The sequence below is a fragment of the Acomys russatus genome, chromosome 2 (genome assembly GCF_903995435.1).
Source record: "Acomys russatus chromosome 2, mAcoRus1.1, whole genome shotgun sequence".
Classification (NCBI taxonomy): domain Eukaryota; kingdom Metazoa; phylum Chordata; class Mammalia; order Rodentia; family Muridae; genus Acomys; species Acomys russatus.
In genome coordinates, this window is record NC_067138.1 from 55,120,069 (window position 1) to 55,136,515 (window position 16,447).

The 16,447-nt window shown below is 42.9% G+C and overlaps 1 protein-coding gene across 4 annotated transcripts in view; it reads left to right on the forward strand.

Annotated features, from left to right (window-relative positions):
* The first annotated feature begins 884 nt into the window (after positions 1–884).
* Rngtt (RNA guanylyltransferase and 5'-phosphatase) overlaps positions 885–16,447 on the forward strand; it is a 225,192-nt gene continuing 209,629 nt past the window's right edge. For 2 of the 4 annotated variants that reach the window (XM_051161361.1, XM_051161353.1), the window contains exons 1-2: positions 885–1,098; positions 14,823–14,932. In XM_051161361.1, the coding sequence (XP_051017318.1) occupies positions 1,035–1,098; positions 14,823–14,932 (174 nt within the window). In that variant the 5' untranslated portion in view covers positions 885–1,034. The remainder of the gene's footprint in view (positions 1,099–14,822; positions 14,933–16,447) is intronic. The other 2 variants (XM_051161338.1, XM_051161346.1) reach the window with 2 other exon arrangements.

The following is a 16,447-nucleotide window of genomic DNA, read 5'->3' on the forward strand; positions in this document are numbered from 1 at the left end:
TACTTGCGAGAGAGAAGACAAAAAGAAAAACCAACAACAAAGAAAAAACACAAAACCACCTGCTCCAGAAATGACGATCTTTAGGCTTCTGGTACTAATTTTTGATGTTTCTTTCTTTCTTTCTTTCTTCTTCTTCTTCTTCTTCTTTTCTTCTTCTTCTTCTTCTTCTTCTTCTTCTTCTTCTTCTTCTTCTTCTTCTTCTTCTTCTTCTTCTTCTTCTGTTTTTCAAGACAGGGTTTCTCTGTGTAGCCTTGGCTATCCTGGACTCGCTTTGTAGACCAGGCTGGCCTTGTACTCAGAGCGATCTGCCTGCCTCTGCTTTCCAAGTGCTGGGATTAAAGGCGTGCACCATCACGGCCCGGCCTAATTTTTGATGTTTCTTGGGTCGTCAACAGCATGTCTCCTACACCTTGCCGGAAAAGAACTTCCTCATTTGTAATAACCTAGTCTCTGGTTTCCAGGACTTTTTGATGCGGGTAAAGGGAGAATTCTCAAATGCCAGTTCAGACCCAGATCCAGCCAGAGACATCAAAGTTGAGCCATGATTAGTGGAAAAGCTCTTTCATTTGTAAAATACACCCTTTTGAAAGTGGCAGGGCAGTCCACAGGTGAAGAAAGAAGCTTGGATCCATTATATTTTGGAGGTTTCTCTTGTTTAGATGGAAAAGGAAGCCCGTCATTTGCGGAGTAACAAAGGAAAACAGGCATGGGGCGTGGCAGACAGAGGCCGATGCCCAGAGACACAGGGGGCGGGGCCGGAGGGGCGGGGCCAAGCGGGACTGCCCCCTCCATTTAGTTCTCACAGCTTCCACTCGCTCACCTGGGCGGGGCTTTCTCTTCGCCTGACCTCGGAAGAAAGGGGGCGGGCCCTTTGGGGCGGAAGTCGCGGTGCATTGTGGGCTCGCCGGTAGCCGCGGAGTCGAACCTGAATGAAAGTGGCGCGCTGCTGAGGACCCGGGTGGTGCTGCTGGCGTTGGGGGTCCGGGTCCGCTCGCTACGGAGCGGTCGGCGAGACGGCGGTGTGCGGCGCAGACATGGCTTACAACAAGATCCCGCCGCGGTGGCTCAACTGTCCGCGGCGCGGCCAGCCGGTGGCAGGTACCCGGGAGGGGTCTGCGGGGCGGGTTCGAATCCCACCGCGCTGGCCGGGCCTGGGGGACCCCCACACCCCGCCTCGGCCAGTCAGGGTCTCTCGTCCGGCCGAGGAGTGAGGACGGGAGGTGGACGAGAGGCTTCCGGAGCCTAAAGTTTGTGAGCCTTTGCGGTGTTTTTGAGACTGGGTCTCGCTGTCTTGATTAGATTTGCTTTCAGAAAGACGGGACAGGAATCTTGAACTTGAGGGACGCTTAAAGAGAAATGAGGCTGGGAAGCGGGCGATTTTTGGTTTTTCTTCTTAAATTGACTTTTGTGGAATGTTTCCATCTTGAGTTTGACATGTAGTGTAGCGTCACCCCTGAACTTCCGAGCTTCTTTCTCCACTTAATTAGAATGCCTGGGATTATAAACCCGTGCCGCCGCTTGGCAGAAGGACAGTGGGTTAAAAATGTGCAGTTTGATACATTTGGACCACACACATATATCCCAGGGGATACACAGGAAACAACGGAGACACAAGGTTTTGAATTTGTGGAGACTTTGCACATGGTAGCCTCAAAGGACCAGACTCCATCCACAGTTACCAGCAGGAAGGTTAGATCGCAATTTGGAACTTTGTCGTCTGGGCATAGGAGCCAAAAGCACTTTTGTGATAAAATTGAGGAAAGAATACACGGACTGTTCACACTGGCGTTACTCTGCTGTAGCATCATCATCAGGCAGATGTTTGCAGATCTTCACTGCTGAGCCTGCCGTTTCTCAGTTCTGAGACTTTCACGACTCCTTTTCCTCTTTCCAGCTATTTGAATGCCAGGCAAAATACAATGAGCTGTGCCTCCCCATTGAGGAGCTGGTACCCGCACTTGGCTTTTTTTTTTTTTTTCCCTCTGAGAAGCCCACTCTATCTCTCTGGTTGTCTTTCTTCTGAGTGACTCTTTTTCTCTTAACTCTTGAGGTAAAGTCTGTATTTTAAAATACAGATGTGATTAAAAAGAAAAAAAAAGTTGTGCTTGATAACACAGAGCAGGAAGCTTTAGGATGGCGTTTATATGAAGATTTCAGCGCCTATCTAGGAAGACTAAAGCTTTGTTATGGGTCAGGACGTGGTGGTAACTGGGTATCTTTCCTGGCACCATTTTTTAATTTAGGCCATCTCAGATTTTTTTTTTTTTTGCCACCTTCAAAGTTTCCTGCTGTGCCCAGCTCTTCCATTATTTATATTACTTTGCTTAAGTTCTGTGGAAAAGATAGGCAAACCCTTGTAGTCATTTCAGGAAGTTCCAGTCAACACCAATTACATGGTGACAAATAACTGAGAATGGTGGCATTCTAAGACTGACAAGGAGCAAAGAGCTCTGGTGCTGCCGCAGGCCACAATAATGCCAAGTCATATGTGAAGTGACCAGAAGCTGTTTCAGAGCACATGAGTTCAGTTGCCAGTGCCCACAGAGTGGCTCAGAGCCACCTGTAACACCAGGACACGTGACACCCTCTGCTGGCTTCTTCTAGTACCTGCACACTTGTGGCGTATACTCCTACGATTACATGCGTGTGTACACTTAATTGAGACAAATTTTCTCTAAGTACCTCAGGCTGTCCTGGACTCGCTTTGTAGACCAGGCTGGCCTCAAACTCACAGTGATCGGCCTGCCTTTGCCTCCCTGAGTGCTAGGGTTAAAGGCATGTGCCACCATGTCTTTGAGGTCAGCCTGGTCTATACCAGGCCTTTTACACAGAGAAACCCTGTCTCAAAAAACCAAAAAGAAAAAAATGAGTTTAAACATGAAACCCATATGCATTTAAAACTTATGCTCTTGGTTTACATAAAACACTTTTTCTTTAATATACATTTCTTTTTCTCATATAGCCCACTATGAAGGTGCTTATAGACAGTTTCAACATGTAGACAGGGAAAATAATGATGATTTCCACATAATAATCTTTTTTCTTTTGAGACAGGGTCTCTCTGTGTAGCCTTGGTTGTCTTAGACTCGCTTTGTAGACCAGGCTGGCCTCGAACTCACAGGGATCGCCTGCCTCTGCCTCCTGAGTGCTGGGATTAAAGGCGTGTGCCACCACGCCCGGCTTCAATAGTCTTTTTATACACTGTGTGTGAATCCTTTTTTCCCCAGACCGGTATAGATCTGCTCTCGGTCATTATTGACGGCATGCATTTTCTTATCAACACAAACATCATGTACTCACATTGTGTGTGTATTGCATAGGTTGCCTATGTAGTTTGAGGATGACCTTTAACTCCTCATCCTCTTGCTTCTGCTTCCCAAATGTTGGGAACAAATATGCCTCCCCTTTCCATGACCAGCTGCCATTTTTTTCCCCCAAGACAGGTTTCTCTGTGTACATTTGGGTGTTCTGGACTCACTCTGTGGACCAGGCTGGCCTCGAACTCATATCAGTCTACCTGCCTCTGCCTCCCCAAGTGCTGGGATTACAGGCATGCGACACTTGTCCCAGCTCAGTTGCCATTTTTTTTTTTTTTTTTGGTTTTTCAAGACAGAGTCTCTCTGTGTAGGCTTGGCTGTCCTGGACTCACTTTGTATACCAGGCTGGCCTCGAACTCACAGGGATCTGCCTGCCTCTGTTCTCTTCTTTCACCTTGAGGATCTTGGAATTGAATTTGGTTTGTCAGGTTACATTTTGTTTAATTAATTTTATCATTAATTAATTAACCAATTATGTTTTGAGTCAGGCTCTTCCTATGTAACCTAAGGTGTCATGGAACTTGCTGTGTAGCTCAGGCTGGTCTCAGACACACATTCTTTCTGCCACAGCCTTCTGCCAGCTGAGATTACAAGCATGCTCCACCATACCCATCTCATGTTCCTGATTTTTCCTTATTTTCCTTTCTTTTATGATTATAAACATGATTTCTTTTACTCTATGATTTGTGAATATTTTTCTCTTTCTGATACATATTGTACAAAATAATGGGCTGCTTTATGAATGCCTGGCTAACATCAAATTTGTGAGTGATCCTCCTGCCTCTTTAACATTTCAAGTTCTACGATTCCTGGTGTCCACCACTTTCCTTATTATATGATGTTCTTTTGTAATGTACTTTGATCCTTGCCACTACCCTGCTATTCTGTCTGGACTCCCCCTCACGGTTCCTCTTCCTTGTCTTAAATATTTCCACTTCTACTTTTATGTTTTTTAATCTAGATTTTGCACATTACAGAAAAATACTTAGCTTTTTGAATCTGGTTTATTTTTCCTGACATGAGTGACTCCAATTACACCCATTTTGTTTCACACACTATAATTTAGTTCTTTTTTTGTTTTTTAAAAAAAGTTTTTAGAATTGCTTATTTTATGTGTATAGGCCTTTTGCTTATGTGTATGTGCATCATATGTATACTTGTGCAAGTGGTGGTTAGAAGGAGACTACGATCCCCTGGAACTGGAGTTAGGGATGGTTGTGAGCCACCACTTGGGTGCTAGGAACGGAACCTATGTCCTCTTCAAGAGCAACGGTTGCTCTTAGCCTCCTAACCATTTCTCCAGCTCCCACGATTTAGTCTTTAAGTGCAATAATATTCTGTAGTGCATATATACCACATTATCTTTATGTAGTTACCTCACAGTGGGCTCCTAGGCTAATTCTATAACTTGGGATATTAAAAACCATGAGTATGCTGACTTTATTTTTTTCAGATATATTTCTAGGGGTTGGGATAGCTGAATTGCATGGTAGGTAGTTCTATTTTTAGTATTTTTTTTTGAACCACCATACTAATAACTGTAGCATCTATACTAATTTTCATTTTCACCAACAGTGCACTGGGGGTCCCCCCCCCCCTTATTAGCATTTGTTGGTTTTGTTTTTCTTGATATGCCAGTCATTCTAATTGTGCTGTTTATGGGAGTTTGAGGAGCGTCTTAGTTTCTTTTCTGCTATTATGATAAGATACTCCAAGAAAAGCAACTCGAGGGGAGAAGGTCTTGCTCTGGCTTTCGGTTCCAGAGGACCCAGTCTGTCAGGCTAGGGGAGCTATGACGGCAGGGAGGGATGGTATGTGTGGTGGCAGGAGAATGGCTGGTCATGTTGCAGAGATTGATGGGTGCATGCCCCTGCTTAGCTCCATTTCTCCACTTACACAGTTCAGGGTCTCAGCTAGGAAATGGTACCACCTATAGTGGTTGGCTTTTCCTGTCTCGGAAACCCCCTGTAGGTATGCCCAGAGGCCCATCTCTGGGGGGAGTCTAGATTCTGTCAAGTTGACAACACTAACCATAATAGTATTAGTGTCCTTAAAATATTAATTTAAAAAGCTTGTTTTCTAAATTATATGTATGTGTGGGTGTTTGTATGTGGTTATGTGCATGTGATTGGTGAGTGGGTGCTCACAAAGGCCAGAAGAGGGTGTTGAACCTGAAAGTAGAATTACAGGTGGTGGTGAATTGTTTACCATGGGTCCTGGGATTTGAACACCGGTTGTCTGCAAGAGCAGCAAGTACTTGTAATTACTGAGCTGTCTCTCCAGCCTGATTTAATTTTATTTTGTAACAGGATCTCACTATGCCCCTCTGGCTGGCCTGGAACTGTCAACACAGACGAGGCTGGCCTTAAACTCACAAAGAGCTTCCTTCCTCTGCCTCTGCCCCCTAAATGCTGGGATTAAAGGTGTACATCACTACATCTGGCTCAACCTTGCTATTCTTTAAAGAAGAGTACAGCAGTGAATCTCTCAGGTCTTAGGCTTTTTTCTTTGTTGAAAAACCTTACTTTTTTCCTTTTTAACTGAAGAAAGGATTTTGCTCTGTAACTTGAACCTGGAAAGAGCTTGAACGTGTGGTGTCTCTGCCTCAGCCTTCCAAGTGCTGTGATTTCAAGTGTGTGGCGCCATGTTGGCATGGGAGGGGTTCTACTTATTTATTCTCATTGTTAGTTTAGGCTTAGATTGTGCATGCCTTCTTGTTTCAATTTGAATAGTGTCCCCACCCTTTCTTTGAGACAGGGTCTTACTATATAGTCCTGGGTAGCCTAGAACTCTATATGTAGACTGGTCTGGACTTGAAAGTAGCCATTTCTACTGTGCCTCCCGAGTGCTGAGATAAAACACATGTACTATCATCTTAGCAAGTCTGATTTCCTAATGTGTGGACTTAAAATAATTTATTCTTTGAGAATCTTATACATGCATAAGACATTTCTTTCACATTTGTCCCCACTTTCTCCTGTCAACTCTTCCTTCTGTCCTACTTTGAACTTAACATGTTTTGTTTAAATGGACATGGGGCCATCCACTGAAGCATAGTGCACACTCTAAGAAAACTGACTCTCCTTTATGTAGCTTGGATTAGCTACCTGTACCTCTTCAGCTAGGGTAGGAGGCTCATGTACCCCACCCACAAAACTGCTTTTTCTGAGACAAGGTCTCACAGCCCATGCTGGTGTCAGACTTACAATGTAGCTGAGTATGAGATGAGCTTACACTCATTCTTTCATTCTGCTGCAGTTACAGGCATGTGCCAACACTCCTGGTTTTATATGGTGATAGGCTAACCTTAAGTGCTACAGCTTGGATGGAAAGGTATCCTGGGAGCCAAGGAATACCAGAAAGTCACACTGCACATAAACTAAACACAAGAGGGAAAAACCTAGGAGGGTGGCTGTCCTCTACTGTGGGGAGAAGATGCAGAGAATTGGGCGGGACATAGGGTTTATATAGTGTTTCTTGGGAGAGTGGAACTTTCCAGGGTGGTCTGGGATTGGAGGAATTATGTGGTCTGATTTTGGGGCAAGTTCAGGATTGGTAGGATTCTTTTCCCCTATAGGGCAGGACCTGTCAACTTTCCCACTTCCAGGCTGGTGGCCAGGTAGGGAAGTCTCTGGGGTGGGTGACTTGGCCAGTGGAGCTCATCAGGAGGGGGCTTGGCTCTCCTGTGCCTTAAGGCGTCAGATTTGGCCTTAGGGGCCAGAGATCTCCAGAGTGGGGCTTATAAGGAGTTTGTGAGCTCTTCAGGGAAAGCCCTTCTGGCAGATGGGAGTAGCCAACACTAACAAACCAAGGTTTTGTGCATGTTCAGCAAACACTGCATCAACTGAGCTACAACCTCAGCCCCACAAAGGTTACTGTAAATTGTAATTTGGTTTAAGGTGGAAATGTGTACTTGAGAATCATCCTTGTAAGGAGAGTAGTACACTGTGCTTAAATAATGCCAGTTTTTTGACAGCTTCCCAAATTCAGAAGTTCCAATCAGCATGTTCCCATGTTATAATCACAGTGCATTATGTGCCATGCAGCTTTCCTGGGTAATTCTTCTGTCATTTAACTCCAAGCTCTTTCCATCTCCTGATGCTACCTGTGACCTCTAAGGTTGCCTGGAAGAAGACTAGGAATGGGTAGCATTGAGGATAGTTTAGGGTTAACTTTTATAGTTGATACCACTGAACAGAAGGATCCACTCATCTGGTCCTTACTCAGCTGCAAGAGAAATTGAGAAGTAGAGCCCCTTGATATGCCCTGGGAAAAGAAATACATGTAATTAGGCAAAGAGTTAGCATTACACTTGAGAGGTGAGGGGACCTTCCTCCATAATTTAGAGAGAGTAGAGGAGGCCCAGCATAGAACACATAGAAGCTTGACATTTAGAAGTTGGGTAGAGGATAAAAGAGGGATCAAAGGAATGGAGGAGGAAGAACAGGAAGGTGCTAGGTGAGTGGGAGACAGTGAGAGGCTGGTAGCTGCTTGTAATCCCAGCATCAACAGGCTGAGGCAGGAGGATCACAGCTGCTGCATAGTGAGAGCCCACCTCAGAAATACTAAAACCAGAGCTTGGGGCAGGGAAGAAGCCCAAACCCTCAAGTCTTGTGTTGTGGAAGGCAAGAAAGTTTTTCAGTAAGGGGATTGTCTGGTGGGTGAAATGATGCTGAGATGTTAAGGTGCTGGTAATTGTTGACAACTTTGAGAAGTGGTTTCTACCTTTCAGGCTTTAAGCATCTTTGGAAGGAGAGGGATTTAAAGGAGTAGGGAGAGAATTCTAATTAGACTGCATGAGAACTCCAGATTAGGTGTAGTTAGGTATAGTCATGAACAGGTGGAAGTCATTAGCAGTTTTGTCTACATGTACAAACAAGTATTTGTATTCATCACCCCCTTTTTTTGGAGTCAGGGTTTCAATATTTAGACCAGGATGGCATGAAATATGACATATAGACCAGGCTGGCCTTAAAATCACAGAGATATGCCTGCCTGTACCTCTTGAGTGCTGGAATTAAAGGGGTGCATCACCATGCCTGGTGGGCTGGAAATGTGGCTCAGTAGTAGAACACTTATTCAGAATAGAAAGGGGAGGGAAAAAAAGCAAAGGCTGTGAGGACTGAAAATGCAGCAGTCTGGGAGAGTGAGTTTGGGTCTTGCTCTTTTCTGGTCATGTCTGATCAGGGTTCTGAGTGTCTGTGTTTCAGTGTCATTTCTATCCCTAGCTTTCCTAGAATATTCTGCTAGGACTATGCTGAATATTTCCTGTGCCTTTAGTCTGCGTCTTAATTCCTTGTTTTATAGCACAGATTCCTAGGTTTGGTGTCTTGTGGTGTGTGACTTGAATGGTGTTGTCATAATCATTCATTTCTTCTTTATTAACTGGATGTAATAATTCCTTAGCTTTCATTCATTGATATACTTTCTTCCAGTTGGTATATTGTGATGCTTCCCATTGCACTTTTTATTTGGTCCATTGAATCTTTGAGCTTTGGGTCTTGGAAAAATGAGTGGTGCTGTTCTTAGAGGGAACTCAGATTCGGTTCACAGCACCCACATGGCAGCTAATAACTATTATAACCTTAGCTCCCTGGGATCGGTTGTCTTGTCCCCTCAGGCACTAGGCGTGCATGTGATCTATATACGTATATGCAGGCGAGACACTCTACACATGAAAGACAAACTAATCCTTAAAAAGAAATAAACAATTGAGAATCCCACAGTTCTCTCACCCACAGTAGCTAAAACTTTGCATCTTTGTCATTCCAGTCATTCTAGTACTGTTGGGTTCAGTTTGGAAAAGTTACTAACTTTTGGAGGAGTTATGCTGCCTTGCTTTTTTCATATTTTTTGGCCTTTTATGTTGCCTGTGTACACCTGTAGGTGGCTAGCATTGGCTTCAGCTGGAGGTCTTAGCACCGTTGAGGGTTCAGTCCCTAGTACTACTGAGAAAACTGCTGTGACAACAATCGCATCAAAACAAACCAGATAGAGGAAATACAATAAAAGTCCACAAGACAGTATGGAACCAATAAATATGAAAATATGAGGCTAAAAATTGATACTGGAGCTGGTGAGATGACTCACTTGGTAAAGGTGCTTGCTGCTGAGCTTGGCACTTGCGCTTAGTCTCCAGGGTCTACATGGTGGAAGGAGAGGACAGCAAGTTGTCATCTGACCGCCACATGCAAGCTGTGTGCACACATATAAACATAAATAAGTACATGTAACAAAATTCAAACGATACTGTTACCAATAAAACATTTAATTACATTTATTTAATAGTAGCCAGGTGTGGTGGCACACATTTTTAATTCCCGTACTTGGCATGGAGAGGCAGGGGGCTTAAACCCAGCTGGGTTACAGTGTGAACTCAAAGCAAGCAGAATGGCTTTATGGCCTGGACTTGATCCCTGGGCCACATAGTGGGAGAAGGGAACTCTCTTTTCTAAAAGTTCATAGACATACTTAATAAATAGATGTTTAAAAAAAGGCACTGAAAAAATAAGATCAAGGAGTGTGGTAGAGAAATGGGAAGAAAACTTAAAGGACAAATGAAGGTTGCTAAGATGGCTTAGCATTTACTGCTCTTGCAGAGGACTCATGTGACTAGCTACTGTCTATAGCTCTAAGTCCAGTGGATCCAACACCCTCCTCTGTCTTCTGAAGACACCGGGCACATATGTGGTACACTGACACACACTCAGACAAACAAAAGAAAAATAAATACATTTTTAATAAAAATATGTTAAGACAAGAGGAAGTATGAAGAGGAAACAAGTAATACTAACTGATATTACACTCTGGATCATCGAGGCGGCTCAGAGTAAAAGCATTTGCTCTGCAAGCCTGGTAACTTGAGTTTGATCCCCAGAACTCAAAATGAAAGGAGAGAATTGACTGTTGCATATATGCAGAGACACATGTGCACCATATTCATGCCATCACTCCCTCCTTACACACACACACAAACACACACACACTCACACACTGAACATTTTTGAAAAGAAAGATACTACCAGACCCAACCCCACCAACTACTAGAATGATACCTCTATTTGTCAAAATAGGGAAGAAGTATTGAGAACAGTTTGAATAATGAGAGATCAGAATTGGCTATTAAATCAGGGATGCCTGTTAAATTTAGAGAATAAGACTGGTGGCACGATAACCTAGAGTTAAGAGAAGTTTTAAATTCTTTGTTTACTTATTCATTTATTTATTTTGAGGTAAGGTCTCTCTATGGAGTCTTGGCTGTCTAGAAACTCACTATGTAGACCAAGCTGGCCACAAGCTCACAGAGATTTGCCTGCCTCTGCTTTCCGGGTGCTGGGATTAGAGATGTGTGCCACTATGCCCAGCCTTTGTTAATAATTAATGGTTTTTGATTTGCTAAATATGCAGATCTTCCTGCCTCTGCTTCCCAAGTGCTGAGATGATAGGAATGCCCTCCCATGCATATCCACCTAAGAAGGAGGTTTAGACTGGAGACAGACATTTATTCATCAGAACTGGGTATGGAGGTACATGCCTTTAATCCCGGCTCTCGGGAGGCTGAGGCAGGAGGATCAGGGTATATAAGCTCAGGGTTAGTCTGGACTGTGTTTAGTGAGTTCCAGGGCAGTCAGGATACAAGGGGGAAAAGGCGCATATTTAAGCACATAGATGGTTAGTAAGCTCATGAGAAAAGGTGAAAGGAGTAAATGCAGATTGGAGGGAAGCATAAGATAAGAGAAAATCCAGAGATACACACACCAGAGCCAAGTGGGTAGTGAACCTGGCAATGCTAAGCAGGCACAAGAGCAAACAGTAGGATGTAGGAGTGTCCTGAAATTTAATTGAAGAAAATGTTAGAATTCACACTTGAGCTAGAGAGATGGCTCAGTTGGTAAAGCAATTGCTTGTAGGCGTGATGAACTAAGTAAGATTGCTAGCGCCCATGTGAAAAGGCTGGTGTAGTGCGTGCTTGGAATCCTAGCATTTGAGAATAAGAGATAGACAGACCCCTGGGGCTCACCATGGAGCCCAATCTGATAGGGTCCCCAGGGAGAGTCAGTTTAGAAGATTAAGGTGGATGTCTTCTGAGGAACAGCACCAAAGTTGACCTCTGGCCTCCACACACATATGCATCTATATATAATCAATCTCTCTCTCTCTCTCTCTCTCTCTCTCTCTCTCTCTCTCTCTCTCTCTCTCTCAAACACACACACACACACACACATCACTTGTATATGCGAAAAAGTTCCTCTTTAAAAAAAAATCAGTTTCTCCCCCCCCCCCCACCTCCCCATATGCTGAAGATTGAGCCTGTGGCCTTGTACATTGCAGGCAATATTCTGTAATGAGTTTTATTTTCATCCCTTACTACTTTCAATTCTAAGTTGACCAGACTGTCTATGGATTCTCTCTGTAGCCCTTGGTGTTTGAATTCTACGGTCTCATTTTTCTGAATAGGTGGGATTATTGGCTTTTACCAGCCAGTCGGTTTATATAGTCTGAGAGTCCAAGTAAACTGGGAAATGAGACCTGACATTGAGTTTAGCAGTGTGGAGGAATGCTCACTGTTGTTTTTGAGTTTTATAGACAACAAAAGTTAAAAAAAAAATGTTGTTTTTGGGTAAATGACATTTTAAGACTAAATATTTTAATAACCTATTGCTATTTTTTCTATTATATTTGAAAATGTAAATTAGTTTAAGTTAGATTTCTATTAATGTGAAAGATTCCTTACGTAATCACTTTATAAAGAAGAAAAGTTTCTGGCTGGAGAGATGGCTCAGGGGTTAAGAGCATATGTTGCTCTTTCAGAGCACCCAGTTTTGGTTCTCAGTCCTACTTGGCAGGTTACAACTGCCCCTGACTTCACTTCTAGGGGGTCTGATTCTTCTTTTGGCCACCTAGGACACCAGGCACCTATGTGGGGCATATATATACCTGCAGAGCAGACAACCGCATAAAAAGTAGAAATCAATACTTTTAGTGGTGGCAGATGCCTGTAAGCCCAGCATTTGGGGAGGCAGAGGCACGGGGGGTCGCTGTGAGTTGGAAGCAAGCCTGGTCTACAAAGTGAGTCCAGGACAGCCAGGGCTACACAGAGAAAAACCAAAAACCAAAACCAAAAGTAAACAAAACAGAAGGTTGTCTGGGCCTGGTAGTGCACACTTTTAATCAGTCCCACCTATTCAGGAGGCTGATCATAAGCTCAAGGCTAGCCTGAGTAGGAATAACCCTGTCTCAAAATTAAAAACAAAACCAAAAAGGCTTAGGGATGTAGCTCAGTGTTCTAGCACTTCACTAGTATGCACGAAGTCCTAAATATAGTCCATAGTACAGGGAAGGATTATTCCTTTTTTTTTTTTTTTTTTGAGATAGGTTCTTGCTGTATTGCCCAGTTGGCCTAGAACTCGTGACACTCCTTCCTCTTTTCTGGTGTCACAAGCCTGCACTCCCATGCCAGGCGAGGAAAGAATGTTTTTTTGGATTGTAGTTTGAGAAGTTTCAGCCTTAGGTTGCATGACCTTGTCCCTTTGGGCATGGGGAGTGGGGGCTTTGGTAAGTCAGATCATTATGAAAGAGGTTATCCTCTTGGTAGTCAGAAAGTTAAGGGGAAGAGTCCAAAATCTAGTTAAAGCCTTTAAGCATATGGTTCCCCAGAGATGTCCTCCAAACAGACAACTTCGGCTAGTGTTTCTGCTACCTCCTAGTAACCCAGTAAGTTAGGACTCTATGGATGAATGAATCTGATCTTGAGGTCAGAGCCCTCATGAGCCAGTGACCTCCAACGTGCTGTGTTGTGGACACTAACACATTCCAGAACAAACCTTCAACAGTGGAAGTTCAGGAGAGATTTAAGACCTACAAGTCAACTGTAATGCAACCCAGCACCGAGTACTCATTTCTGAGTTCAAGGCCAGCTTGCTCTACAGAGCTGGTTCCAGAACCCAGTAGCTGAGGCAGGAGAATCATTGCTAGTTTAAAGCTCCATCATCTATGTAGTTGTAGTCTGGGTTACATTGTGAGACTGTTTTAAAAAGTCAAGTAAAAACTAAGCTATGACAAATAGGTATTTAAAACTGCTTATTTAAGGTGATTTCCCTGGGCTTAATCTGTTTTTAAAAAGAGGCACCAAACAAACAGTAAGTCTTTAGCAAGTGATTTTGGTTAATCTCATTTTAACATGATAACAGGTCCCCATTATCTGTTCCTGAGATGTGGATAAGCTTCAAAGATGGAAATACTTAACAACCCTCACATATAGCTAGGGCTGGGTGTCCTTCACTTAGTGGAGTAATTGCCTACTATGCACAAAGCCCTTGTTGTGATCCCTAGCAGTGCGTAAAACCAGGTTTGCTGGGGGAATACCTGATTCTAGCATTCTGAAAATTGAGGTAGGAGAATGAGGAGTTTAAGGTTATCCCCAACCACATAGCAAGTTTGAGCCTAAACTTGGTAGACCCTGCTTCACATGACAACAAACAAAACAACAAAAAAGGAAATCCTCCAAAACCAAACCCATGTAATTAGAAACTTGAAATCATTGGATCAAACTGGATGTGTTGGTTGAGATATTCTGCGAGACCCTATTACTCACCCCTGATAGGGACAATAGACAAGAAGTAAGGATACCACCAAACCATCATTAGATGATTAGTGGTTTAAAGTTTAGATTCATTTTTAAAAAAAGTTTTGTTTATGTCTATGTGTGTGAGCCTGCGTTAGTTTATGTGTACCATGTGCATGCTGAACTCTGGAAGTCAGAAGAAGGCATCAGATCCCCTAGAACTGGAGTTATATGCGGTTTTGAACCACCGTATGGGTCTGCAATCCAGATCCTCTGCAGGAACAACAGTGCTCTTAACAGCTGAGCCGTCTCTCCAGCCCCAAGTTTCCCTCTCTCTCTCTCTCTCTCTCTCTGTTTCATTCCTTAGTAATTTTCCTTTGTTCATATCAAATTCTAGAGTTTGTTCAAAGTAATTAATCTGTGTTTCAAAGTAGTCTTCCTTAAAATATTGTTTAGAGTGAAAATACACTATGGGAAGTTGCAGTCATAATTTTGTTTTTGTTTTAAGCTATTAACAAAGTGGGGTGGGATGTAGCTCTCAATTAGTATGAAAGTTGCTTAGCACCAAGCACTGTATACAACCAGGTGTGGGGTACAAGAGAATCAGATTGTTTTTCCTCGACATGGTTTCTCTGTGTATCCTTGGCCATCCTAGAACTGGCTCTGTAGACCAGACTAGCCTTGAATTTAGAGATCCACCTGCTTCTGCTTCCCTAGTGTTGGAAAGGCATGCACCACCACTGCCCAATTGAGAATCAGAAATTTAAGGTCATTCTCAACTATACAGTGAGTCTGAGGCCAGCCTGGGATATGTGAGACTGCACCTTAATAAAAAACAAACACAAAATAAAATGTTATTTTAAGAAGGACTCTTTGGAATAGCAAGTTACAGAGTTTTAGTCCTTTAAATAATGAAAATTATTATTCACCTTAATATTTAGGGAGATTCTTACCTCTGAAGACGATGCTGGGGCCAAGATACGATAGTCAAGTTGCTGAAGAAAACCGGTTTCATCCCAGTATGCTCTCAAATTATCTAAAGAGTCTGAAGGTAAGAAGCAAAGCTCTTTGCTACTAATGCAGTGCTCCCCTCTTGGTTTTGTTCTTCAAGGGCTTTTCTGTAAGTGAGGGATATGTGTGTGCACTTGGGCATAGAAGCCAGAAGACACTCTTCAGGCGCTGTTCACCTTTTTGTTTTTGAGATAAGATTTTTCTCTGATAGATTCCTTTGCATAAACATATGCATATATTTTAGGAAGCTACAATAGTAGGTTTCCATATGATTTTTGAAATGGCCTTTAGTGTTAGTTGTCCCTCCCCATATTCCCTCCCTTTCTTGTTCCTCCCCTCCTCCTCCCTATTTAATTCTTGTATTCTAATTTCTTTTATTTCTCCATAACATTATATTCTATTTTCTCTTTTTTGGGAGATCCTCTCCTCCCCACAGGTCCCTTACTAGGTACCTAATTTCTGTGGTTATTCAGATTGTAGCACACATATTGAAAGCTTAAAACTAATATCCACATATAAGAGAATATCATATAATATTTGTCTTTTTGGGTCTGGTTTACCTCACTCAGGATCAGTTATTCTAGCTCCATCAATTTACCTGCCAATTTAATTTTTTTAATTAGCTGAATAATGTTCCATTGTGTAACTGTACCACATTTTCATTATTCATTCATCAATTGACGGACAGGTAGCCTATTTCTGATTTCTGACTCTTATGCATAGCATAGCACTGAGCATGCATGAGTAAAGTGTCTGTGCAGTGGGATGCGCAGTTCTTTGGCTATATTACATGCTCGAGAGTAGTGTGGATCTTAAGGGAGAGTGGTTCCCAGATGGCTGAGGAGTTGCCACCCCGATTTCATAGTGACTTGCGCCAGTTGGCACTACCCCAGCAATGACTATCCATTCCGCTTCCTAGCATCCTCCCCAGTATGTGCTGTGATTTGTTTTATTGGTCTTGGCCGTTCTGGCTGGCATAATATGAAATCTCGAAGCCATTTTAATTTGCATTTCCCTGATGACTAAGAGTGGTGGACATTTCTTTCTCAGCCATTTTATTTCATATGTTGAGAACTTTATACTTAGTTCTTACCCCATTTTAAAATTAGTTTATTTCCTTGATGTTCAGTTTTTAAGTTCTTTATGTATTCTGGATAATAATCCTCTATCAGATGTATAATTGGTAAAGCTTTCCCCATTCTGTGTCCTGCTACTTTGTGATAAGTGTTCTTTACCACACCGAGCTTTTCAGGGTCATTGGGGTCTTAGTGCCTATGCTGTTGATGTCCTGGTAAGAACATCCTTCTCTGTGCCAACGGATTCAAGCCTGCCTCCTACCTTCTCTTCTGTTAGGGTTAGGGTATAAGGTCTGGGTTGAGGTCCTTAACCCATTTTGAGTTGAGTTTTGTGCAGGCAATAGGTACGGGTCTATTTGCATTCTTCTACAAGTGGTTATGCAGTTTGACCAGCACCATTTGTTGAAGATGCTGTTTTTCATCCACAGTGTATTTGTGGGTTTGTAAAAAACTCAAGTGTCTGAGCTGTGCGTGGTAGT